Raw genomic sequence first — 26,627 nt, 5'->3', positions numbered from 1 at the left:
ACATATGATGACACAGAAAGTAACAGCTCTAATAGTTTATACTCTTTTTATAAAAACAAAATAAATATAAACCTTAATAGCAATAAAGGGCTTACTGATTATATGTAGTTTAAATAGAACATTCTACTTTTGGTTCCCTTTAGTTCCTTCTTCATCTCATATTCCTGAACTCACAGCCTACTGTTTTCCCCCTGAACATGTTCTAGAACTCGCTTTCTTTTTCCTCATGCGTTTTTTCTTCAAGAAACATCTCCTTTTTTCAGAATTCTGTCATCCTCATATGGTGATCTTTTATAGTATATTCATATTAGACATAATCTGTATGAGAGAGAGATTGAGAGCAAATGTGTGTGTGTGTGTGTGTGTGTGTGTGTGTGAACAAGACCACATTTGTGGAGATTAAGAGGAAGATATTATATAGTGTTATTTATATATTAGCATATACTTCTTTACTTGTTTCTTCTATCAGGCTAAAGTTCTTGACCAAAACTTGTATTTTACTAGTCTTTATTTCCACTTTAGAAAGTATAAGCTTTGTATGTACAAAGTTCTCAGTAAGTACTTACATAGTCAAATTGAAGTTATTTGAATCCAGTGATGCAGAAAAAAAAAAAAAATCAATTTCGTTTAATGAACTGGCCTAGGAAGATTTTTTTGAATAAGGCCTTGAACACGACTTTGGATACATAGGGGAAAAAAATTGTGACAGAGATTCTATGTTAGAAATTTGTTGGAATGAGACAAGATAATTAAAAACAATCACAAAAAAGCAGCAACTCTGATTTCCATAGAGTTCTATTTTTAATAATTATATCATTGGCCTGAAGAAGTACAAAGAAGTCCGTGGCATTTATGTCAAAATGATAGTAAAGCAGGACTTAATGATACTAATGAGATTCATTAAACATTAAAGATATATTGACTATTTCAAGTTGATGACCAAATTTTTTGACTAAATTTTAAAATTTTTGAGTTGGAGGTTTGCAGTATATAAAGGTCCTCCTTTAAAAAACTTGCATATGATTACTTCAAATAAGAACTTTATAAGAATGGCTTAAAATCTATGTTTAACTAGTTATTTATGTGTATTTGTCATTAGTGTCTCCTGATATAAAAAGAACTAATACTTTAATTCAAATATGTTTTGTCTGTTACATAAATTCTTTTAAACCTATATTCACATAGCTGGATCACCTTTACAGGTTTCTGTAAAACTTGGATAAGTGAAGGTGTATGGCTTTTTATTTTTTAATTTATTTTTATTTCTTTCCTTTCTTTCTCCCTCTCTGTAGCAAACTGTATTTCTGTATGAAATTATTTAAAGTTAAAATGTGTAAGTAAAGATAGTTTCTTAAGCAAACTTCAACCTATATTATTTTACTTTATTAATCTGAAATATAAAATTGTTTAATGATTTTTCAAAAGCTGAAGCGAAGATTTCCTTAAACATAACACTATCCTTAAAGATGATACTAGTGAATATTGTGAGCTTTGGTTTCATAGTCAAAAAATTAAGGTTTCATTATTATCTTCCTAACAGAAAAGTCATAAACAGTATCTAGAACAGTGGCTCAATGTTCCAGTTACAGAGAAATATCATTTGGCTAGAATGATTTAATAATATATTTTATTATCTACCTACTGCTTTTTGCAACCAGAATATTGAAATGAAAATGTCTATGGATGTTGTACTTAGAATAAAGACACCGCAGAGATAAACACATCCTAATTTCTAGAATCTGTGACTATGTTACCTACAAAGCAAAAGGGACTTTGCAGATGTGATTAAGATTACTATGAACTTTGAGATGGGGAAGTTATCCTAAATTTCCAACATAGGCCCAAGAATGTGTTTCAAGACAATTTTTTTGCATCCCTATTACTTAGAACATACCAAACCCATAGTAGGCACTTAGCAAATATTTGTTGGATGAATAAAAGAAGTAATAATACAAGATTGGGGAATTAAGAGAGAAATACCTAACAATAAATAATTATCTGTATTTGTTGAATTCCAGAAGTGTCATCCTTTTTAAAACATAAAAATCACCCCTATTTTTTCCCTGTAGAAAAATAAGTAATAAGGTGAAAAACACCGTGAAATCAAAACAGCTCCAATGTACCTTTGAAATATGATCCAGTTTGAAAATTTCTTCGTTCCCTATAAATGTTGGAAACCATGGAATAAAAACCTAACAACTGAAAATGTTATGATGATGCAGTGCAACAAATTGGAAGTATAAAATTTTAAGTTACCTTATCCGTATAATAATTATAGTGAAAATATAATAATCCCCAAATACTGATTTTAATTAGTAAAACACTGATGGGGGAAAAATTAAAAAGGAATTACTTTGAATTAAAATATAATTTTCTTATTTTTAAAATAATCCCTTATCTCTATTAAAAACTGCTACATTTTGGGCGCTTGGGTGGTTCAGTTGGTTGGGCCACTTCCTTTGGCTCAGGTCAGGATCCTGGAGCCCCTGGATCAAGTGTGGCATCCGGCTCCCAGCTCTGAGGGAAGTCGGCTTCTCCCTCTGATCTTCTCCCCTCTCATGCTCTCTCTCACTCTCTCTCTCAAATATATAAATAAAATCTTAAAAAAAAAAAACCTGCTACATTTTAAGATTATAAATTTTGCTAAAATTTGGACAAAAGATGGCAAATACATAAAGACAATCTGGTGGTAAAAAATTAAATGATGGGCAGGGTGGACCAGAGGGGGAGATGAACCATGAGAGATTATGGACTCCGGGAATCAAGCTGAGGGTTTTAGAGGGGAGGAGGGTGGGGGGATGGGTATGAAGGAGGGCACATGTTGTAATCAACATTGGGTGTTACGAATCATGGAATACTACATCAAAAGCTAATGAGGTGCTGTATGGTGACTAACATAATAATTTAAAAAATTTAAAAAATTAAATGACTCCATTGAAAAATCAAGAAATCAGGGATGCCTGGGTGGCTCAATTGGCTGTGTCCCCCTCTTGATTTCTGCTCAGGTCATGATCTCAGGGTCATGTGAGCAGGGTCATGAGAGCAAGCCCCGTGTTGGTCTCTGTGCTGAGTATGGAGCCTGTTTAAGTTTCTCTTTCTCCCTCTCCCTTTGCTCCCGACCCCAAGTTCATGACCTGCCTCTCTCTTAAAATCAAAACAAAACAAAAACAAATCCAAACAATTCTGCAATCTAACCTAAGCAACCAGTTCTCTAGTTCCAATTCCATAATTCTGTCCTAGACAGATAATCTCAAATAAAGATTTATGGAACAAAGAACACAATAATTTTTAGCATAACGAATTTATGCCTAGGTAAATAGATCATACATTTAAACATCATGCACTAAAATAAATGTAGCATGAAAGAAAACCAGTGTGGGAATATTTTTTTATTTTTAAAAATATTTTATTTATTTATTTGATAGGGAGAGATCACAAGCAGGCAGAGAGGCAGGCAGAGAGAGAGGGAAGAAGCAGGCTCCCTGCTGAGCAGAGAGCCCAATGCGGGGCTCGATCGCAGGACCCTGGGATCATGACCTGAGCCAAAGGCAGAGGCTTTAACCCACTGAGCCACCTAGGCGCTCCCCAGTGTGGGAATTTTTAAACTTAGTTTGATCTCAATAATTTTAAAAATGTATAGAAAAAATTTAGAAAACAATATGCCATAATTATACACATAATGAGTAGCACTATAGAGTATTTTAATTTTGTATGGTTCTTTACTGTTTTCCCCATTTTCATTACTAAAGTTATTATTTTATATTCAGAGAAAGCATTTTATAATGTAAATGAAAAATCCTAATATAAACAGTCACTTATGATCATTCAACATTTCAAATTCTGTAATCATATCTAGTGCATGAAAGCCTCTGTAGGAATGGGCTGTTTTAAATTCAAACAAGGGCTTTTCAAAACAGCATCAAAATATTTTTAGGTTTGATCTGAGGAACAAAATTTTTTTAATAATGAAAGTCAGTATTAACTATGAGAAGACAAGTTACAAATAAACATTTTTAAAGAGAAAACAACTACTATTTTTGGTAACATAAAGAGCTATATTTTATTTACGTAATTACCAATATTGTGTTAGGTATCTAAATTATTTTATGTATGTAATCAAAGCCTACCTTTGCAGGTTCTTAGAATATAAATTCTACAATTTGTAAACTTACTCCAAGAAGCTGGGTGATAATTAGTTTTATGTACCACTGCAGGTCAAATAAAAACCAATATACTGGGGGAATTATTACTTACCGTAGTAGCGCAATGAATATCTTTCCACACTGTGGCTTCCCTGGAGAGATCAGAGACTTCAAACAAATTATCAAGAATCACTTCCCCAATCATGTCATGTCTAGAAAATCTGTCAAAATCATATACACTGAAATGTAGTTTTCGGTTGCTTAGTTGATCATATGCTACGGGAAACTGAAATGTTTCATCAAATAGAGGATTTAAAGTCTTTCTGTGCACACGGGTCTGAAATTTCTTTTTCCTATCTGGAAGAAGATACATCTTCACATAAGGGTCAGAAGTGCCTGTGAAGTCTTTAGCAGGGAGATCTAAGGCTTTGATAATTTTAACAACTAGAAGTTCATTTTCATAGTCATACTGGAGGGTGAAGTTAAGTTTCCCACAAGTTTTGATATCTTCTTGCCTGTTGCCCTCAGAGTCAACTGATTTCTGTTTGTAGAGCTCTGGTTTTATCCTCCCAATGCTGGTTGTTGTTTCTCCTCTTTGTAAAACGGGTTCTGTGCCCATGCTAAAATCAACACTGGAAACCTGCATTTGCCTTGGTAGGTGTCTCCTGAAGGAATTGTGGCTGTACATACACATACATACACACACACAAAATAATTCAGGAAGATCATTTTGATGACAACATTATATGGTAGCATGTAAACTTTCTCCCATCCCCAGGATAATGAAAGCAAGGCATTTGTATCAATGGACAGCCAGCCCCCCCACCTGACACACAGACAGAGAGACAGACACACGCAGACACACACACACACACACACACACACACACACACACAATCAAAGGGCTACTTTTGAAAAATCAGAAATGCAATATTTAAAGGAAAAGTCTTCTAAAATGATAACACCTGAAACACTCAAATGTACATTTTCTTTGAGCTTTGGGAATTTTGTACTCTTAACCACAAGCATATAATTATATACTATTGTAAAAAAACGGGATTACCAACAAAGTTTAGTAATCCACAAAATACCACGAATCATCAATCATCTGGTTATATCTAAGTGTAAGTCTTATGTAGACAAATCATTCACATGCCTGGTTTCTTTATATCTGCATACTTGTGTCTCATGAATCTCATGTTTACAGACTATCCCACTCCAATAAAAAATATAAGTCCACCTATTCTTATACTGTGTTAATTATTTCTAATAGTTAAGATAACTAAATAAGTATTTACTTGTAAAAAGAATATTTAGTGGTGACAGCCAAAATTAGTATATATTTTTTTTTTCAACATTGAGTGTGCTTCAGAAATCCTGAGGATTAAAAAATGTAGAATGTTAGAATTCGGGGCCAACATAATAGGGTGTTTTAGAATTCAAACTGACTTTCCTATTATCACTGTTACTATTCATCTAGTCAACATTTCCAGGACACCAGCTAACCAGTATCTTTTTTTTTTTTTTTTAAGATTTTATTTATTTATTTGACAGACAGAGATCACAAGCAGGCAGAGAGGCAGGCAGAGAGAGAGAGAGAGGAAGGGAAGCAGGCTCCCTGCTGAGCAGAGACTGATGTGGGGCTTGATCCCTGGGATCATGACCTGAGCAGAAGGCAGAGGCTTTAACCCATTGAGCCACCCAGGCGCCCCTAACCAGGGTCTCTTAAATGTGATTGTACTAAGATTTGCTTCTCTTCTACTACTCTGTGATTTCCGGCAGGAAACTAATCAACTTATGTAACTACTCAATGCTTAGTCCCAGGTCTTTTGTTCTTATTTTCCTTAGTCTCTTTATCAGGCTAATTGTTTCCTGGACTATAACGGTCATCTTAAATCTGAAGGTCTCCTGCCTTTATCTCAGATATAGAAGCTTCTAGTTCCATATTTCTATATCTTTAAAAGAGATTTTCTAAATGCTTATCCTAATTTTGCTCCAAACTCAAGCAAAATCATTATTATTTGCCTTTTACTCCCAAACTGGTACTCCCTTCCACAGTCTTAGAAAATAGCTCTAACATTTTTATCAGTCACTTAGGCTTAGAAGCCTGGTTTATGGTTTGAATCTCCTTTCCTTTATTCATGCAATTTACTCAGTTTTCTAAATCTTGTTGATGTTTGCTTTGAAACATCCCATATACTTGTCCATTCTGTTTCATTTCCATTGCTACTCAGTCCAGAGCCTCATCACCTTATACTTGGCTTTTTATACTAGCCTTTGGCTGATTTTCCTTCTTTAGCTCTCTCTTACACTTAACATCTATCTATCTATTACTTCTAAATCCTGTACCCTCTTTGGTTGTTTATTATATCAGATCTACATTATTTTTTACAGCAAGTGCTAAGTAATATTGAGGACACTGCTTATCTAATACTTGACTCATTGATATACACGACTGATTTAAGAGGGATAAAAAACTAGCGACAACCAGAGTTAAGATACCTAGCCAAGATACCATTTGAGAAGTAGTTCGAGGAGCTGAGGAGGTTGAACCTAGCAAGGATAGGAATCTGGCTTCTAATATCTAAAGGACTGTCATGGAAGAATTAATAAGAATCAGCAAAATTACAGGGAAAGGTAGATTTCAGCTTACTATAGTGGAACATTTAAAAATATCTAGAGCTGTCCAAAATGCTGAAGGTAATGAGCCTCCACAGACCCCAAGTATAGAAACAAAGGTCAGATGTTGAAGGAAAATGTTTCTGCCTCAAGTGAGATGAGGCTAGATTTCTCAGTGTTTAACACTTAATTTTTATAATTCTCTATCATTCTGTGATTTTTAAATAATTTATTCAAGATATCATTTTATATATTAATAAAATACAATTTTATTATGTAAACTATATATTATGTAAAATCATAATTATAACCTGAGGTGTTCCAAATTCATCCTCTTACATTGAATTAGCTTATATTCTATTAGTGGGACTGAAATACTAAACAACTTATTTTTTTGTATGTGGCACTTTCCATATTTCCTTTTTATGTTGTTGTTTCAAGTATTTATTTATATTCTAGTTAGCTAACATGCAGAGCAATATTGGTTTCAGAAGAATTTAGTTATTCAACACTTACATATAATCCCTAGTGCTCATCACAAGTGTCCACCTCAATGCCTGTCACCCATTTAGCACATCTGCCCACACACCTCCCCTCCAGCAACCCTCAGTTTGTTCTCTATAGTCTTTCATGCTTTGCCTCCAACTCTTTTTTCCCTTCCTTTCCCTAAGTTTATCTGTTTTGTTTCTTAAATTCCACTTATGAGTGAAATCATATGGTATTTGTCCTTTCTCTGAGTGACTTATTTCTCTCAACATAATACACTGTAGATCTGTCCACATCATTGCAAATGACAGTTCATTCTTTTTCATGGCTGAGTAATATTCCTGTGTGTGTAGGTGTGTGTGTGTGTGTGTGTTTTGTGTGGGTGTACCACATCTTTTTACCCATTCATCAGTTGATCCTTTGGGCTCTTTCCATAATTTGGCTATTGTTGATAATGCTGCTATAAATACCCCTTTGAATCAATATTTTTGTATTCTTTGGATAAATAGTAGTGTAATTGTTGGGTCATAGGAGAGTTCTATTTTTAACTTTTTGAGGAACTTCCACACTGTTTTCCAGAGTGGCTGCACCAGCTTGCATTCCACCGACACTGTAAGAGGGTTCCCCTTTCTCCGCATCCTCGCCAACATCTGTTGTTCATTTTAGCCATTCTGATATCTCACCATAGTTTAGATTCATAGGTCTCTAGTGATGAGTGATGTTGAGCATCTTTTCATGTGTCTGTTAGCCATCTGTATGTCTTCTTTGGAAAAATGACTATTCATATCTTTTGCCCATTTCTGAACTGGATTATTATTATAATTATTATTATTTTGGATGTTGCATTTGATAGACTCTTTATAGATTTTGGATACTAATCCTTTATCAGATATGTCATTTGCAAATATTTCCTCCCACTCTGAAGGCTGGTTTTAATTTTGTTGATTTTTTTTCCTTTGCTGTGCAGAATCTTGATCTCGATGAAGTCTCAGTAGTCCATTTTTGCCTTTGTTTCTCTTGCCTCCAGAGATGTATCTACAAGAATTTGCTATGACTCATGTCAAAGGGGTTGCTGCCTGTGTTTTAATCTAGGATTTTGATGGTTTCTTGTTTCACATTTAGGTCTTTCATCCATTTTGAATTTATTTTTGTGTGTGGTATAAGAGTGGTCTAGTTTCATTCTTTCGCATATTGCTGTCCCATTTTCCCAGCAACATTTGTGGAAGAGACCATCTTTTTTCAATCAGCTATTTTTTTCTGCTTTGTCAAAGATTAGTTGACCATATAGTTGTGGGTCCATTTCTGGGTTTCTTTTCTGTTACACTCATCTATGTGTCTCTTTTTGTGCCAGTACTGCCTTGATCACTACAGCTTTGTAATATGGCTTGAAGATTGAAATTGTGATGTCTCCAGCTTTGCTTTTCTTTTTCAAGATTGCTTTGGCTGTTTGGAGTCTTTTGTGGTTTCTGTATGAATTTTAGGACTGTTTGTTCTAGCTCTGTGGAAAATGCTGGTGGTATTTTGTTAGGGATTGCATTAGATGTGTAGATTGCTTTGGGTAGTATAGACATTTTAACAATATTTATTAAATATGAGCATGGAATATTTTTCCATTTCTTTGTGTCTTCCTTAATTTCTTCCATAAGTGTTCTGTAGTTTTCAGAGTACAGATCCATTACCTTTTGGTTAGGTTTATTCCTGGGGTCTTATGGTTCTTGGTACAATTGTAAATGGGATTGAATCCTTGATTTTTCTTTCTACTGCTTCATTATTGGTATGCAGAAATGCAACAGATTTTTGTACACTGATTTTGTATCCTGTGACTTTAGAATTCATAAATCAGGTTTAGCAATTTTTTGGTGGAGGCTTTTGGGTTTTCTACATAAAGTATCACGTCATCTGCAAATAGTGGAAGTTTGACTTCTTCCCTGCTGATTTGAATGCCTTTTCTTTTTGTTGTCTGATCGCTGAGGCTGGGACACTAAACAACTACTTAAATACTATAGAAATGGTACAGCTAATCCCATTCTAATTCTTGATACTTTTTTAGCCCTAATATGATAATGGAATACCATTTATTTCTTTAAGCCTATATATCTATCTTTGATATACAGGATTAGGGGCTTAAATTAGGGACAGGCAACTATTAGAGAATATTTAGGAAAAGTAAGAAGAATTTTAAAAGGAATACAAGTTCACACCAACCACAGTAAAAATCTCACTCCCTTCACTTGCCAGGTGCTTGACGCTGGGCAGCACCTCTCAGGGCTTCGGTCTGAAAAATGGTTGTAATGCTGTTACCTGCGCCATAATGTGTGGTGCAAATTATGTGAAATGATGCATGCCAAACATTCAGCCCTTTGCCTGGCACGTAGTAAATACTCAACAAATATTAGCCATTTAATGACAATAAAAATATTGATGTAAATTTTAAAAAATAATAAAGGAATACAAGTAGTATATGTTCTGAATTATGAAAGGGGTCTTATATAACTTAGTTCTATATTCAGTGTACTTAAGAGATTAGGAATATTTTGTTAAATAATTTAATATTTCTGCCCAAATCACATTCACTAATATAATGATTTTTTTAAAAAAGATTTTATTTATTTATTTGACAGAAAAAGAGTGAGAGTGAGCAAGCACAAGCAGAGGGAGCAGCAGGGAGAGGGAGAGGGAGAAGCAGGCTCCCCGCTGAGCAGGGACACTGACACGGGACTCCATCCCAGGACCCCGGGTTCATGACAAGAGTCCAAGGCAGACACTTAACCAACGGAGCCACCCAGGTGCCCCTATAATGATTTTTAAAGAAAACTTTTGTAAACAAAGCCCCCCAAATGTAAATTCCTTATATTTTATAGATTGATTCCACTCACACTCACTTATACTTTTCAATATCCTAAAATTTTAACCTTCCATTCTCTCCCTAAAAATCAGTAAATTCTTTCTTATGTCTCTGAATATAATTGTACAGCTGTAAAGCCCCTCCAGCAGGAATCAAAGAGTAGTAATGTTTTTGTTCCAGTCAGCTAGTGTCCTAATTATAGAGTAAATAGTGCATATTCTAAGTCATCGTTTAGCTAGTCAGTTAAGAGAAGCTGTAATTATTACAATGCTAAACTAGTGCCATGACAAAACAGACTCTTTCTTCTTGCTCCCCCCGCCCCACACCCCACCAGCCCCTTTTCTTCTTCTTTTCTGGAATGACATGATAAATGGCTAGTCTCACACAAATATACAACCGAAGTATAGGCCACTTGACTATTACTGATCTCATTCGTACCCTTCAGACCTAGAAGGGCAACACCCAGGCACTTCCCCAGGTAGGGAAGGAAAAACTTTCCCTGCCTTACCTGGAATATCTGACAGTAGCTAGAGTCAAAATTACTTGATGCCATAGGAATAACATGCATTAACATGGTGATTTTCAAATGCTTATTACCAATAGATCCCTTCCTTCAAACAGAATCAGAAGCCAGAAGCTGAATATGTAAAGACAGAGTTGGTCTGGTTGTCGTGTAGGTAGAGTCCTGGGATCTCACTGGAAACCAAGCCAGATTTTCTCTACTAACCAGAAGAAGCTGCTTAAAGATCACAATGCTGACATGCGTGGGGAAAATGCTGACCTGGAATCAGACAGTTTGCTTCCAGCTTCCCTAAGTGAGAGCAACTTCGGGCAAGTCACTTAACTTGTTGGAGTTTTACTCTCATTTATAAAACAGTCCTTTCAGTGTGAAGACTGAATGAGATATTAGATATGATGACTTTGAAAACTATAACTTCTCATATTCTGTAACAGTTATTATCACTAGAATTCAGGACACAAGGACCTGAAGTATGAATGCCATAATGAATTCTCTGATTCCGACAATCACAAGCCTAGGGCTGCTGTTTGGGGCTGCCCAGGTGGCAGAAAGTCATTCCTGAGCGAGCACATCCTGGGTCACAGCCCTGGGTAACACTGGCCCTCCAATTCATTCACTTCTTAGAACCTAGCATTTCTCTTTTCCTGAAATGGGAAACCTTTATCCTATTACACTTAGCTGCAGTGTCTTTTTTTAAAAATGATTTTATTTATTTATTTGACAGAGAGAGGGCATAAGTAGGCAGGGCGGTAAGCAGAGGGAGAGGGAGAAGCAGGCTCCTGGCTGAGCAGAGAGCCCTGACAAGGACCCTGGGATCAAAACTGGAGCCAAAGGCAGATGCTTAACAACTGAGCCACCCAGGCACCCCTTAATTGCAGTGTCTTTACCATTTGTTAAGTTTACCTTAGATATTGCTTGAGAATTCAGAGAGGAAAAGCAAAAATATATTTAGCAGCATTTTACTGATTTATTCAATATGTTTAGAAGGAATTAATCTCTCCTTGTTTTTGTTACTACTGAACTTTTTATCAAAAACTGTCAGCATATATTAAACGTTACAGCCGTATTTCACAGTTAAGAAGGCTTGAACTGTAAGACTAAATCAAGTTTGCAGTAAACTAAGTTTTCATCTTTGTTTCCTGTTTTCTTATATTCAATTTGAAACAAGAACAGGAGTGACTCATTCAACACACAAAAATCTCAGAAACCCCCCCACACACACACACAAAAAAACAAATATATATATTGCCAAGCCTAACCAAGGCAAGGTACTGCATATATGAAGACAGACTAAGCTATATAATATGTCACAATGAATTTTTAAAAATAAAAACTGGACATCAGCAAAATCTTCCATATCCTTAATCTCTTCTTTGAATATGCTTCTCACCTGATTGTTCAGTAGAAACACAGCTTTTTTCTAAGGACATGGTTCCCTCTTTGCCTCTCTCATGTGGTGGCTGATACGTTCCCCACAGTCCTTGTTCCGCTGGCTGGAGGTCGGGCAGTCATGCATTTGTCTTCTTTCCCATTGTCACTTTGACCCCATTCTCCCTTTATCCACTTCTACCAGCCCTGAAGCTCAAGTCAGCTAGTCGCATCCCCATTATTACTTATTGTTAGCCATCTATTGATTAATAAATCACTCCCTTTAAAGTCTTCATTATTTTCATTTCTTGGTTCACGAACACTCTGACAAATTTTTGTTCTGATTTCTAGCAATGCACATGTTTCTTTCTACCTTGTGGCCTCTAGGTTCTTTGAACTCCCCTCCTGCTATGATGCCTTTTACTTCCTGAAATTACTACCGTGTACATAGATTTTGTCATAATTAGCTACAAACTGTCCACAACCCCAATGTCATGCATCTCTCTCTCTGATCGATGCCTCTTATCTTTCTAGCTCAGACCCCCTTAAGCCCCCCAGACAACCTTTCCAAATTACCAGAACCTCCAATCTTTGACTATACCTCAATTTCATAATCCCTACTTCCCTGATATCATTTCCCTCTCATTATCCAGTTTTAATTCCATGGCTAGTCATTAAAGTCACTCTCAGGGACACATCTCCAATTCCCTGTTGCTCTCTACCTTCTTAGTTGCAGGATAAAAAAATAACTGCAGCTCCGGTTGAATTCATGCTTCCATCATCTCTACACTGGCACATGTACAAGTGAATGCAAATGGAGAAAAACATAAAACAACTCTCTCTGCTCCGCTTTAAATTCATGACCACATTTCTCATGTAAGCCCTAATGTAACATAGCAATCTCTTCTCCCTCTCAATCTCCTAGATTTGCAAGAAGACTATTTCACGTTCTCACCTTTCTACAAACTTTCATCACCCTTCTTCCTCATGCTAAGTCTCAGTTAAAACCCAGTTTTCCAATTCGCTCAGAAAAATTGAAGCAAAGAACAGAAACCTTCCACAGACAACATCTTATCAACCCTCTTAGCAATATCTGTAACCCATATATTTTGCCTTAAAGACAATTCCTCCACTTATATACTAACGCCCATTTTCTCTCATGTCACCTTCAAGAATATTCCCTCTGGTTCTTGCATTATTAATCCTCCCTCTCAGTGGGGTCGCTTCTATCTGCATAAAAGACACTGTTGTTTCTCCTATCTTTAAGAAAACCTCATACCACTTCCTCTCTCTGTACTACTATGTTTCTCTGACACATTTGTAGCAAAACTTGAAAGAGTTGAGGACAGTCTGTTCACTGTTTAATTTGTTTCCTTCTATTCTATTTAAACATATTCTAATTAGCTTTTCACATGCTCAACCCCACGAAAACCAGTCTTGAAAATTTGAACAATGTCTTCCCCACATTGCTAAACTCACTCGGCAATTCATAGTCTTCATCCCAGCCAGATTTACCAGAGTCACTTAACAAACAGTTCATCTCTCCTGGTTGTTGACATACACTCTTCAGTTGGCCTCTGGGTTATACCTTCCTGGCTTTTCTCCTAATCTACTAGTGTCTACTTCTCAGTCTACTATGCTGTTCCTGATGTCTGCAAACAATATATTGAAATGAGTTGTTTTCAAATTGGTCTTCCATTTCTTAGCCCTTTTCCTAGATGGTGCTCTTTATAATGGCAGAGACTACGTATTATTCATCTTTTCATGAATTTCATACTAACATATACTGGGATTCAGGAAATGTTTGCTGGAATTTGTATTAGAATAATTTACTCTAGGGGTACCTGAGTGGTGCTGTCTATTAAACATCAGACTTTAGGATTTGGTTCAGGTCATGATCTTAGGGTCCTGAGATCAAGCCCCTCATCAGGGCTCAGCACTGAGCATGAAACCTGCTTTAGATTTTCTCTCCCTCTGCCCTTTCCACTCATGCTCTCTCACTTTCTAAAATAAATGAATAAATCTTTTTAAAAAACCATTTACTGGGCACCTGGGTGGCTCAGTCTGTTAAGCGTCTGCCTTTGCCTCAGGCCATGATCTCAGGGCCCTGGGACCCAGCCCCCATGTTAGGCTCCTGCCTTACCCAGGAGCCTGTTTCTCCCTCTTCTGCTGCCCCTCCCCTGTGCTTCTCTCTCTCTTTCAAGCTCTCTTTCAAATAAATAAAATCTTTTAAAAAAATCGTTTACCCAAATACTCCTGTGACTAATGAAATCAAACATCCCAAGAATGATTTATATTATAAAGGAGGGCCCAATCAATTTATAATTAGTGTTTGTAAAGAGGAGATGATATTTATCAGTGCCAGAAAACTCCCATGTTTGATTTTATTTTATAAGGATTTTTCTCTGACCTTGGTACAAACAGTCATCCCATTTCAGAAAAAAAGTTGGAGTATTTATTGAATACATGTTTCATGAAAAGGCTTATTTAACCAGCTCAAGCACCTGCACAGTATGTTTCATAAAATTTCAATTCAAAGAGCTAGATCTGAGGTCCTCACAGTTTTCGGTAAGTGTTGCTTCTTGATATCCTAGCTAGGTGCTATCTTTGAAACTCTCCCTTTGTGTCACATCTTGCTTTCCATTCCTTACAGTGTCCTGGAATGGATAATTGTAATTTTTGCTATCTTTTCAGAGGAATTTAATTTAAAAAAATCTCTTAAACTATATAATCCAGTTCTATGTATTTTTACATAATTCTTTCATTTCTCTTATGTGATGATTTTAAAAATTATTCTCCAAGCAATCATAGCTTATTGTAAATCCATGAGCACATATAAGTCAATGATTTCTTCTCATGAATGCTTTCTTGCTTTTGTTCATGTTCAGTTGGCTCTGCCATTAGGTTTCCTAATTACTTTTCACTTAGACACTTAGACTCCTCTCTAGCAGTGGCTAACCTACATAACTTCTCATCCTCAACAATTGATTTTGCCACTTATTATTCACCTCTTCTGGGCATCATTAAGAGAATGCATGGAAAATTGGTCCTCATACTCATCCTAGGAGTATACCATCATTAACCTCTTTCTAAAATGAGCAGTTTATCTCACAACCTGATGCTGTTATTAAAGGAGCAAAGTGAAGTGGAGAGATGACCAATCAATCAAAAGTGTCACTTGATGCTTCTTAGGTACCTACACAATGATAGAAATTAGGAATGCATGAAAGTAGGCTACACAGCCTTGTTCTCTGAGAAGGTAGCATTGAGTTTGGCAAGTAGCTACAGCTTAATATTAGGACAATCAATAATTGCTAGATTGTAGCAACTCTCCTTTAAGTAATAAAGGATAATAGCTTATAACTGGCCAGAGAAAGTAGACTCTCAGATACATTTTCCTTAAACATCTTATAGTAGATAAAAAACAGGTCACCATTCCAGACATGGGAAGCAATACAAGCAAAAACACAGAGGCAGAGAGGTAAGGTCTACAGGAGGACAGTCAAAAGACCAAGCATTCCTTTCGTGGGCAGTCATAAAATATCCATTTGGATAGATAGATGAGGTTGTCAAATTCATTAATTTTTTTTTTTAACTAAAAAATGTAGCCTGAGTTCCTTCAGTATTTTATCTAGGTGTCAAGAACAATACCGAAGTGAACTTGGCAGATTTTCTGCCTAAGAAAGCTACACAGAGCTGTATGTGTACGGGAATATGGAATTAAAATGCTTGCATGGTAGCTTGGTATCATCCAATTTTAATAGTTTGAATGGCAGGCCTTGCAGAGGTTTAGGCTATGCTTGTAATGATTTGAAGAGTCACGGTGCTTTTTATAAGGGGTCTTAGATTCTTCCTTCACAACTGCCCTCAGGCTTTTGTCTTTTGGTTGTTTGCTTTTTCCTGATTTTTATCATGCTTTAACTATTACATAAGTTCCTAAATAGATGTCATTTTATTTAGTCTGTCCTTTAAGCTATTGCCAAATTAATTTTTCTAAAACACAGCTCTTTATACAAGGGACTCTTCTGTGCCAAATATTTTTTGACAGGACAGAACTTGAACATTGTGGCCATGATTTCAAGGCCTCTTATACTTTGATTCTAGCTGACTTTCTCTTCTTCCTTTGTTCCTCCACTGAACTCCATTTTCTGATCAAGGTATTTTACCTGCTGTTTTTATGGTAACATTTCCTATTCTGTGTCTTTTCACATAAAATGTTTCCATCTGGGATGCACACCTTTTCCCAGTAGCCATTCATGTGAATTCCTGGATTCCTTAATGGCCCTTCTCTCAGCCTCATGCTGGAAATAATCTTCCTGTTCTCAGAATTCCACATTCTTCATCACAGTTTGTACTTGTAATTCCTTATATTGAAGTTGGTCTTTCAAGTCTTGTCTTTGCATTATGTTGTAAATTTTTTTCCAGCTCCCTTGGATTTACAGAGTAGAAGGAGTATGCATAATATTTGGTGATACTCATTACTAAATATCTACTGAATAAGACTACAGGATGAATGAACAGTCAGTCAATCAAGATACAGGCTAGAAGAATGTTAGTAATAAAGAAATAACACGGATGCCTCCTGGCTGGTTGCTTGGTCTCTGGCAGGCTGATGGGACCAAATGTACAGGCATTTGAAAAGGAAGATGAGAATTTGGAAAATTTGCCCATTTCCAGCAATGCTGTTAAGTTCTGGACCAATCACAATGTCATGAAATTATAGAGACAAATAAAGCTTGAAAGGCTAAGAAGTTTGGCATCTACTGTCTGAGCCAAGTCAAAGGGAGTCCCAACAGCAGACTGGGGCTGACATAGCCTAATAAGGTGATGATATCAAGCATTAAATTAATTGTGTGTATGTGTGTGTGCATGTATGTGGTCTGATTTTGCTACATTTTAGTGAGAAGTTAGGATCTGAGCAGAATAATCTGATCTATGATAATGTACATTTGATCACTGTGTCCAAGTGGGCTGCCTAATGCACTCAGCAATTTCCTCCTCCTTCTATATGAGGTCATTTCTGGTATGATGAAGTAATTAATGTAGCTGAGGGGTTTGGAGAACTACACACAATCAAGTTTTCTGCAAGCAATTCATCTCAATGCCAAAGAGATTAAAATCATGACTCTGATCATTCACAATAACCACTTACAATTTTAGATTTCTGAGAATAATGAGCAGGAAGATACCCTTATTTTTCAATCTCCAAACCATCTGTCCACAGCAGACTTTGTGACCAACATCTTTGAGTTCAGAAAACTATATCCCCTTGGCTTTCACACTTAAACTGTGAAACCATCAATCTGGATAAATTTGAATTCTAACTTTGGCCAGCCGCATGACTTCAGGCAAATTTTTAAATCTCTCTGGGTTTGAGTTAATTCACAAGTAATGGGAATGATTAATAATACTTACCTCATGCAAGTTGGCCAAGGATTAGCAGGAAGGCTGCCTGGCATAGAGGCTAAATTGCAAGTGCTCAAAATAATTCTTTCCTTCTTCCGTTCTTACCCACTCATATAAACAAGAAAATTCAAAGAGGCAGATGAAATGATATCAAAGTTCTAGTAAAACTTTGAATTTGTCTTCTACTTTTTCTCTTAGAAAATATGAGATATGTATAATTCAATCTTTATGTTTTTTTGTTTGTTTTTTTTTTTTTTTTTTTAGGACCAAGAGAGAAAGTGTCCTTGTGTCGGGTGCACTTATCAGTTAAAAGAGCTGAATAATTCTAAATGCTAAGCTCACTGATGTTCATAGCTGCTGCTAATATTTAAAAAAAATGTTTTGTAAATTAATTGAACATTTTTACCCTAAATTTTTTCAGTTTCTTTAAAGCTTTATCCTCACACACACAAATTTTTTTTTACATTAGTGTAATTTGAAATACACTATAGCAAATTATTTTCATTCAAGAGATCTTCTGCTGATTCTACCAAGCAGAGTTAAAATGTATCTCCACAAAGAGGCCTCCCTTTTCCCTCATTTTCTGTACACTCCTCAGTATGCTCACGATATTCACCAAAAGCCTGGCGGAGCGTCTCGCACTCTGCCCAGTATGAGTTTGGTCTGTGTGGATTCAAATAACATTTTCCTGTGGTTCCATGTTGACAATGTAGTTGCTGAACAACTGTAGACTACACGTTAGTGTCTGTTACTCAATTTTGATTGTGAAGTTCTCAATGATTTCATGACAGACTTTGCAAATGGCTGTTTTCATGGTATTTATTGGTCAATTTAAACTAAATTGAAAGACTGCAAGTAGAATCTATTGAGCCATGATATTTCAAGGGAAAGAGTTCATAAATAATAATCTGTAGTTATATAAGTCTCTTACCGAGACTTCAGAATCTACTAAACTTCCTTGGTACTGTTCCCTGTTTGGCTCCTTTGTCTTGAGTTTCTTTGATCCATACTCTGTCCTTTTCCTCTTTATTCAGTTATCTGTTTCCTGTGTCCTTCTCATTTCTCCTGTTTGTCTTTTCTTTTCTCCTTTCCCACCTCAGTTTTCTTTTCTACTATGAAATCACACACACACACGCACACACACACACACACACACACACACACGCCCAGTTTTATGTATTTGATCTTTACTTACCGGGATGAAGACGTAGGCTCAGTAGTTTGTCTTTGCACACGTGCATGTTTAATTAAATGTTCTTTTAAAGCAGTTTGGACTTCTGCTGGGATATCAGGGGAAGTGTGGCTGATTTTTATAGCAGGTTCAATAACTTTTAGAGCTGGCTTTTCGTTATCTTTAACTTCTTTTTTCTCTTCAGTCTCAAAAACTTCAGTAGGAGCACTTGAAATGCTTTGTGGAAGGGTACTGATGTTGGAAGTCACCGGTTTGCTCTTCCAGCAAGGCCAGCACAGCTTCCAGAAGACAAAAAGTGAAACAACCAACAAGGCCAGGCCACAGAAGCTGACAACCACCGCTAACAAGCTGACTGAAATATCTGGAAAAAATTACAATGTAAAGAAATGTTAATTCATTGAGAGTGTAGATAAAAGAGCAGCAATGGTGAGATAATTTACCTACGATTATTACTAATAGCTTTCTGACTGAGAATTACGAAATTTACTTTTAATTTATCTTTGTAGGGAGGAAAGATTAATAACTGTGCCTGAAAATTCTCAAAGGAAATATATGAAAACTTCAAACTGTACACAGAAAAAGCACATCACTTCCAGGAACACTACAAGGGGTTCAAGAGTTTGCGAAGGTGGCAGTTTATAATCTGTCTTGAAGTTACAAAGCTTAAGAAATTTGGAGAGGGGCACCTGGGTGTCTCAGTGGGATAAGTCTCTGCCTTCGGCTCTGGTCAATGTCTCAGGGTCCTGGGATCGAGCCCTGCAACCGGCTCTCTACTCAGCAGGGAGCCTGCTTCCCCCTCTCTCTCTGCCTGACTTTCTGCCTACTTGTACTCTCTCGCTCTCTATCAAATAAATAAATAAAATCTTTAAAAAAACCGAAAGAAACTTGGAGAATGCACACAGCAGGAAAGGCTTCTGTTTGCTTCATCTTTTATCTAAAGATGTAAACTTTTCACTCTTGAAGCAGAGAATAATGTCAAATATTTGCATAAACCACTTTCTATAGTCTAAATGAGGATAACATATTACTAACAGAGAGTGGGTATAGTAATAGCATATTTTTAAATTCCCCAGGTCCGTTCTGATAACCTTGTATGTTCCTTCTTTTTAGAGTTCCAAATTAAGGATGTGTTACCTAAGTATCTCTAAAATAAACTTACTTTAAAATATTTACAAATTTAATACATGATAATTATGTAAAGTAATTTAAAGAAATATAGTAAAAAAAAAAAAATGTTAGTAAGATTGACTCAATAAATGAATGGGAGAGAAGGAACAAATCTCCTGTGCAGAATTTCAAACAATTTATGTAGATACTTTGCTCTCAAGGAGGTGGAGCCCAGCTCTCAACTCCTTAAGTGTGGACTGCACATAGTGACTTCCTTCCGAAAAGGAGAGCATGGAAAAAGTAAGGGTACCTCACTGGGGTGATCGAGATGAACATCGACAATGATGAATCATGTTGCTAGTATGCACCCCTGATAAGTGATGAAAATGGCACTCTAATTCTGTTGTCTTCTTCCCCAAATCCATAACCCAAAGTCTAAACATTAGAAATATATAAGACAAATTCTGGAAGAAGGGCATTCTATAAAGTATCTGATGAGTACTCTTCAAAACTGCCAAGGTTCCCAGATAAAAACATAGCCAAAAGGAGGCATGACAACTAAATAAAAGATGGTATCCTAGACAGACTCCTTGAATAGAAAAAGGATTATTAGGTAAAAACTAAGGAAATAGGACTCAAGTATAGACTTTAATTAACAATGTATCAATACTGGTTCATTAATTACACAATGTCCCATATTAATGTTAAATGTTAATAATAGGAGAAACTGGGTGTCGGGTACATGGGACCTTTGTACTATTTCCCCCAATTTTTATGTAAATCTAAAACTGCTCTAAATCGTAAAGTCTTTTTTTAAAAAAAAGTTAATGATTTTCCATTACCCACTCCCATTTTCAACTTCCTAAGATAACCAATGTTAGCAACTTGGTATAATAGCACTCTTCAGAATCAAGCAAAGTTCCTGTAAAGGGAGATTTTTCTAGATGTAAATAACCTTGTAATTTTCTTTTACAACTTTGCTTAGCCTCATTTTTGTAAAATATGAATCCAATATCTTTTATTTGTTCAAAAGAAAAAGTTAGGAATATGTTAGCGGCTGAACTCTTCTCTGTTCCTTTATCCCTTCCACTTTCTTACGTTGAAGTCCTCATATCCTAGGGCCTCAGAATGTGACTGCATTTGGAAACAGAACCTTTAGATTAGTAACTGAGGCAAAATGTGGTCCCGTGAATAGGCCCTATTCCAGGGACTGGTGTCCTTATAAGAAGAGGAGATGAGGACAAAGATACTCAGAGAGAAAGACGACGTGAAGACACGGAGAAGGTGGCTGCGTACAGGCCAAAGGAGACAGCCCTCAGATAAAAAATCAACCCTCCTGACACCTTGATCTTGGACTTCTGGTTTCCACAACCGTGAAGAAAGAAGTTCTGTTAAGCCACCAGTCTTGGTATTTTGTTATGAAAGACCTAGCAAACTAATAAAGAACAAATCTAATTTCCGTTAACCACTACTGCAAATTCAGGGTTTCCCACTCCTCTCTAGAAGCAACCTTTGATCCCAGTTTTGTGTGTTTTGGTGTTTATCTGTCCAGCCCAAGCACTAAGGTATTTCTTAAAAAAAAACCTCACAAAAACATATAATTGTTTAATATACTTTTTAAAAAACACAAAGAGCTTGCTACATATTTCTCCAATTTTTTTTTTAAGTTCAATGATCCTTGAAGTTTAACCTCATCTCACATGTATTCCATAATACTTCCTCATGACAGCTATTTAGATTATGTCCAGTGTTTTGCTGTTACAACAGTTACTTACAATGAGCATCCTTGCACCTTACTTCTTGTGTGTATTTTTGAATATTTTTCTAAGGTCAATATCTAAAAATAGAATTGCAAAGTCATAGGTTATGCACGTATTTGATGTTACTAGATATTTCCAAAAGAACCCCAGAGTAACTATAACAAAAACATTTTATGAGTTTACCAGTTCCTACAGTCTCAAAAAAATGCTGATGTACTTTAATTCTCACTAATATGATCGGGAAATGATACCTTGCTTTAATTTACATTTTCCTGATTAGGAAGATAAAATGGTTGTGCTTAAACTCTTAATTTGTAGCTAATGGAAACCTATTCAGAAATTGAAATAATTCCAAGTTTTTAATGCTACTTAATTATAAGAATAAAAATTAATTTGACAAGCTATTATACATAGATATTAATATTTTACCTCATTTTTCTAGTTGCTTATTAAAGCAACCATTGAATATCTTTCCCATTTATATTCCATTGATGAGGAATGTGTGATCATACTTTACATTTTGTAGTTTACCTTATTTTTACTTTTTAATTGTTCATTAGTCCCAGGGCTTGCGGAAAAAAAGAAAAAATATATAAAGTGTGCTTCCTGATGATCAACTATGGCTTTAAATGGAGGAGTAAACACTATAATTATGGATTCATGATCTTTATGTATATTTGGCTCCATTAATATTATATTTTTATGGATATTTTAACTGCTCAATCTGCTCATTTCTACCCAGTTGAAGCCAAAAGCCAAGAAATAAGGAAACTGTGGGACAATGTGGGGTAGGGTAAAGATGCAAGTAGTTTTCAGTTCACAACTGAAAATGCCTCCCTTCTTACTTATGGGTATTAGAGAACTTATGCTCTACCCACAACAATTTGATGGCATCCATTTATGCCACTGTTCCTAAGGGATGGGCTTTGGCATTCACAAGGTTCCTAGGAAAAAGTGCTGTGAAAATCTCTGACCTTAATTCCATTTTCCCTACTGATGACAATTTTCTTTCTAAAATCAGTATCTGGGGGTGCCTGAGTGGCTCAGAGGGTTGAGCCTCTGCCTTCGGTTCAGGTCATGGTCTCAGGGTCCTGGGATGAAGCCCCACATTGGGCTCTCTGCTCAGCAGGGAGCCTGCTTCCCCCTCTCTCTCTGCCTGCCTCTCTCTTAGCCTGCTTGTGATCTCTCTCTCTGTGTCAAATAAATAAATAAAATCTTTAAAAAATAAAAAAATAAAATCAGTATCTGGTTCTACCTTTTAGGGGACCATAAACTATTTCATCCACACTAGTTACTTGTGCAAGTGAAAAGCTGTGCTACCAGTCATGCCAGGACAGCAGGAAGAAACCAATCCTGTCCTGGCATCTGAGACATATGGTTGCCTTACCTGTCTTGGCCTAATATCCTTCCAGGTCACTTTTTAACCATCTGGGACAAATCCAAACTTTGTAAGGCATTCCATAGCATCTCTGGGATTTGGCCACTTGGTATTGATCAGCTTTATTCTTTTGCCACCTTCCCACCTAATCCCCTTCCCCTGACCACATATTATTGTCTTAGGATTTTCTTCAGGCTGTTTCATGTAGCTCCATGTAACTGCATTTTCTTCTCCTCTTTGGCTGCCTGGAAAATTTGTATTCAACAATCAGATCCAATAGTTCCTCTTTCTTGACCCTCTCTGCCTCTTCCATTCCTAAGAGCTTTGAAAGGACACCCACCACTCTAACACTGCTATTATAATAACTTGATTGTCTTTTAATTCTTTACCCCATCTCTGGGACATGATGTTTTTCAAAAATTGTTATTTTCTTTTGGACATTAGAAAGGCAACATGGTACACATCATCTGGGATAACATCCAGTAACCAAACACATCAATATATCTATAATGAAATGTATGAATTAGTCACACTGAGTGGGATCACTGATGATTATAAGTAGCGTAATGCCAATTCAGGTAAGGTGTTGATGCCAAAGTAATACAATTTACAGAATACTTTTTTGGTTTTCAGCATTTTGAGGTATCATAATTGTGGATAAGACATTATGAATCTGTACTTACTGTGTTTTTCCAGATGTTCCTGTCCTAAATATACTCTCATTCCTTGATCTTCAGAGAAGAAACCTAATGTACTCACTGTTTTAGTGTCTGGTATTTATTACATGGTCAAAAGTGTTTATGGAGTTACTGCATACATATTTTGGGAGTTATCTGACAAGGAACTCAAATATCTGTGCATTTCAAGGTGGCTGGATGAAAAAAATTGAGTGATTTGGAGGGAATATGCAGAAATCCTTGTACTAGGAAGATAGTACAATATAGCCTATACTACAGTTTACAATATAGTTTATAGATCTGGGTTCAAATGTCAACTCCACCACTGTGACTTTGGGCAGGTTGGTTAGTTAGGTTTTAAGAGGCTCAGAAAAAAAAGGGGTGTTTATAATTATTTCATAGGGTGTTGTCAGGTTTAAGTAAATGTATATAAAATAGTTAGCATTGTCATTTGCATAGGAAGTACAGTGATGGGTTGCTATCAATTATTTACTTTTCTTTAAACAAGAGTACTGAGGGAAAAAGAGGCATAGTTATAGATGGGGTGTGGATTGAATGGTGATTCACAGATTAGTAAGAAGAGTAGAGACTCATCTAATGATATCTGGTACTGAAAGGAGTGAATTTGTTTAAAATGAACACCATCATTTCTAAGTAAATGCTAATGTTTCAGGAAGCTAAGAAATAACATCCCATTTTTCTACCCATATGTGCTCAGAACAACTAAGAGACAGACACAGTGTTCAAACAGGTAGCAAATAAATACTAGCAGCTATCAGCTTAGGTGTGGCAGAAAGTGGACTCACTAATATACTACCTTGAATTTAATTACACTTGTCCATATAGTCACGAGCGTGGCTGGACTACCACAGGTATTCCCCATGAGGACTGGACCTTGTAAAATTTACTACATGGAGAAGTAGGGAATATTTGTTTCCTGAGGATATGAAGCTTACACCTCGGAGAAGGGAGAAATAGGGAGAAATGGCATTTCTCAGAGATGGGGGTTGGCCAAGATTCCAGGATTATTCCTATCTTATAGCTCCTTTCACCCAAAAACAGAGCAAAGGGGAAAAGGTATTTATTCTCAACAGTAAAAAGTGAGAAAAGTTGGGATAATTCCAATTTTATCCTGAAAAAATAAAACTAAAGTTATAAAAGTAAGCTTATTGTATTTTATATATTTTTACATTGCCTGCTATTATAGTTGTAAGTAATTAAATTATAAGTATTAAAGACCCAAATCAACTGTTTAATCCTTAGGTCTTTATGATTTTTTTTTTCAACAAAATGTGTTTAGCAAAATAAAAAAAAAATCTGAATTTAAAAATATTAATGGAGTATCTGGAAGAATTTATAAAGTCATCAAAAAATTTTAAATGATATTTTTATGATTAGAAGTCAATAATTAACCACGGCATGAAAAACGTTATGAGTCTAGACTGATTTCAAAGAAAATCAGTAACTTCAGTCTTGACCTTCAGTCAGGATACTGAAAAGGTCAGATACACATTTCAGAAGTAACACTCTGGCTAGGGAAAAGATCAGAGTGGAAGTGAGACTAGAAGAGGCAAAACTAGCTAACAGATTATGAAGTCATCCGCAGAGGGATTACGGTGGTTGCTGGAATGGGGAAAAGAGCAGATTCAGGAAATCACTGGAAGTTTAAAACTCTAGTTAAGGAGTGTGAAGACTGAAGGACAAGAATGTGAGTTAGTGGGAGACAAATAGGATGACAAAGTCAGAAAGACCATGACTTTGAGCTTTGGTCATACTGAGTTTGAAGTATTTGTGGTCAGGCAAGTAGAAATTTTGAGGAAGCTATTGGTCATGGATGACTGCAACTAAAGATAAAATTAAGGGACTTTTTAAAATAGTGGAATGTGGATCCATGTAAGAAGACAGAAATTCTGTAGAAAACTGAGTACATCAATATTTAAAGAAAAATAACTTAAAGGAACAAAGAGCCTATGTGCATAGGAGATTAAAAAATAATAGAGAAGTATAGGGGGAAAATCAGTTCAATGTGTTCTCACATTGTTTGGAGAAAAATATTTTAAGAAGTGATTAACCATATAAAAAAGTTAAAGTAAGTTCAATTAGAATAAGTAACTACTAACATTAACAAATAGGTCTTTGGTGAATTCAATGTAGTCAGTGAAGCAGAGGCTGTATAACCAGTTTAATATGGTTAAATAAATGATAGGGATGATGAAGTGGATTCTTGAAGAGGAGATAATTCCTTCAGGAAACTGGATGAAGGAAAGGAGGTGAGAGAAAGCAGTAACTAGAATAGCACGTGGAGTTGATGAAGGTGTTTTATCAGGATGTGCAGTACTCAAGCATGTTCTAAAAATGAGGGGAAAGAATCACACAAGAGTACACAGAAAGTTAAGCAAAATGCATAATTATTGATGAAGTCCCAAAGCAGGAGACAACGGAGGGATGGGGTCTGAGGTGACAGTGCAAGGACTGCCTCATTTTTCCCTTTGCAAGAAAAAGTAGGTGGTTCTGGAATCTGGATGGGGTGTGAGGTGACAGTGCAAGGACTGCCTCATTTTTCCCTTTGAAAGAAAAAGTAGGTGGTTCTGGACCTAAGTTTATAGGTCTTTGGGCAGAAAGTCAAGTGAATTCCTAACAAGTAGTATCTTCTCTCCAAAGTAGAAGTTAGGGTCAACTGCCGGTTATTTAGTGATATTGGGGGGAATTGTTTGGAATATTTGAACACACTGGGAAAGTTTTAAAATAAGAATTGTAGAGAACAGGAGAAACTCGAATAGGGAAACAGGATTTCTGTTCAGAATTGAGGGTTCTTTCAAAATGAGAGGCTAATAGAATGATGCTAGCCTGCCAGGTTTTAAAAATCCCCTGACTATTCAGTTGTTCTGGTGTAGGGATAAAGAAGATAAATTTATCCATGAATGAGGTTCCTCTTCGCCGTAGTGCAGGAAGATCCAATATAGTTCAAAGGAAAAAAATGACTGAGATGACGAAATGATGCAACATTAAGTATGGTGCCATATTTATTGGCAGAGAATTCAGAGAAGTAGAAAGGTGAATGGGCTGGAGTTTCCAAATGAGAAAAGGTGAAAGCATAGGAACTTTTGGTTGGGGATTGGGGAGGTAA

At 36.2% G+C, this 26,627-nt stretch overlaps 1 protein-coding gene across 1 annotated transcript in view; it reads right to left on the bottom strand.

The window, feature by feature from the left end:
- The window catches only part of SYT10 (synaptotagmin 10), a 70,242-nt gene that overhangs the window by 31,607 nt on the left and 12,008 nt on the right, over positions 1–26,627 (bottom strand). The window contains exons 2-3 of the mRNA XM_059185663.1: positions 18,582–18,939; positions 4,255–4,822 (exon numbers count right to left, since the gene is read on the bottom strand). Coding sequence (XP_059041646.1) covers positions 4,255–4,822; positions 18,582–18,939 — 926 coding nt within the window. The remainder of the gene's footprint in view (positions 1–4,254; positions 4,823–18,581; positions 18,940–26,627) is intronic.

Source organism: Mustela lutreola, chromosome 8 (genome assembly GCF_030435805.1).
Source record: "Mustela lutreola isolate mMusLut2 chromosome 8, mMusLut2.pri, whole genome shotgun sequence".
In the NCBI taxonomy this organism is placed as follows: Eukaryota; Metazoa; Chordata; class Mammalia; order Carnivora; family Mustelidae; genus Mustela; species Mustela lutreola.
Note: the sequence above shows the minus strand (reverse complement) of the source record. Positions and strands in the feature narration are given on the sequence as shown.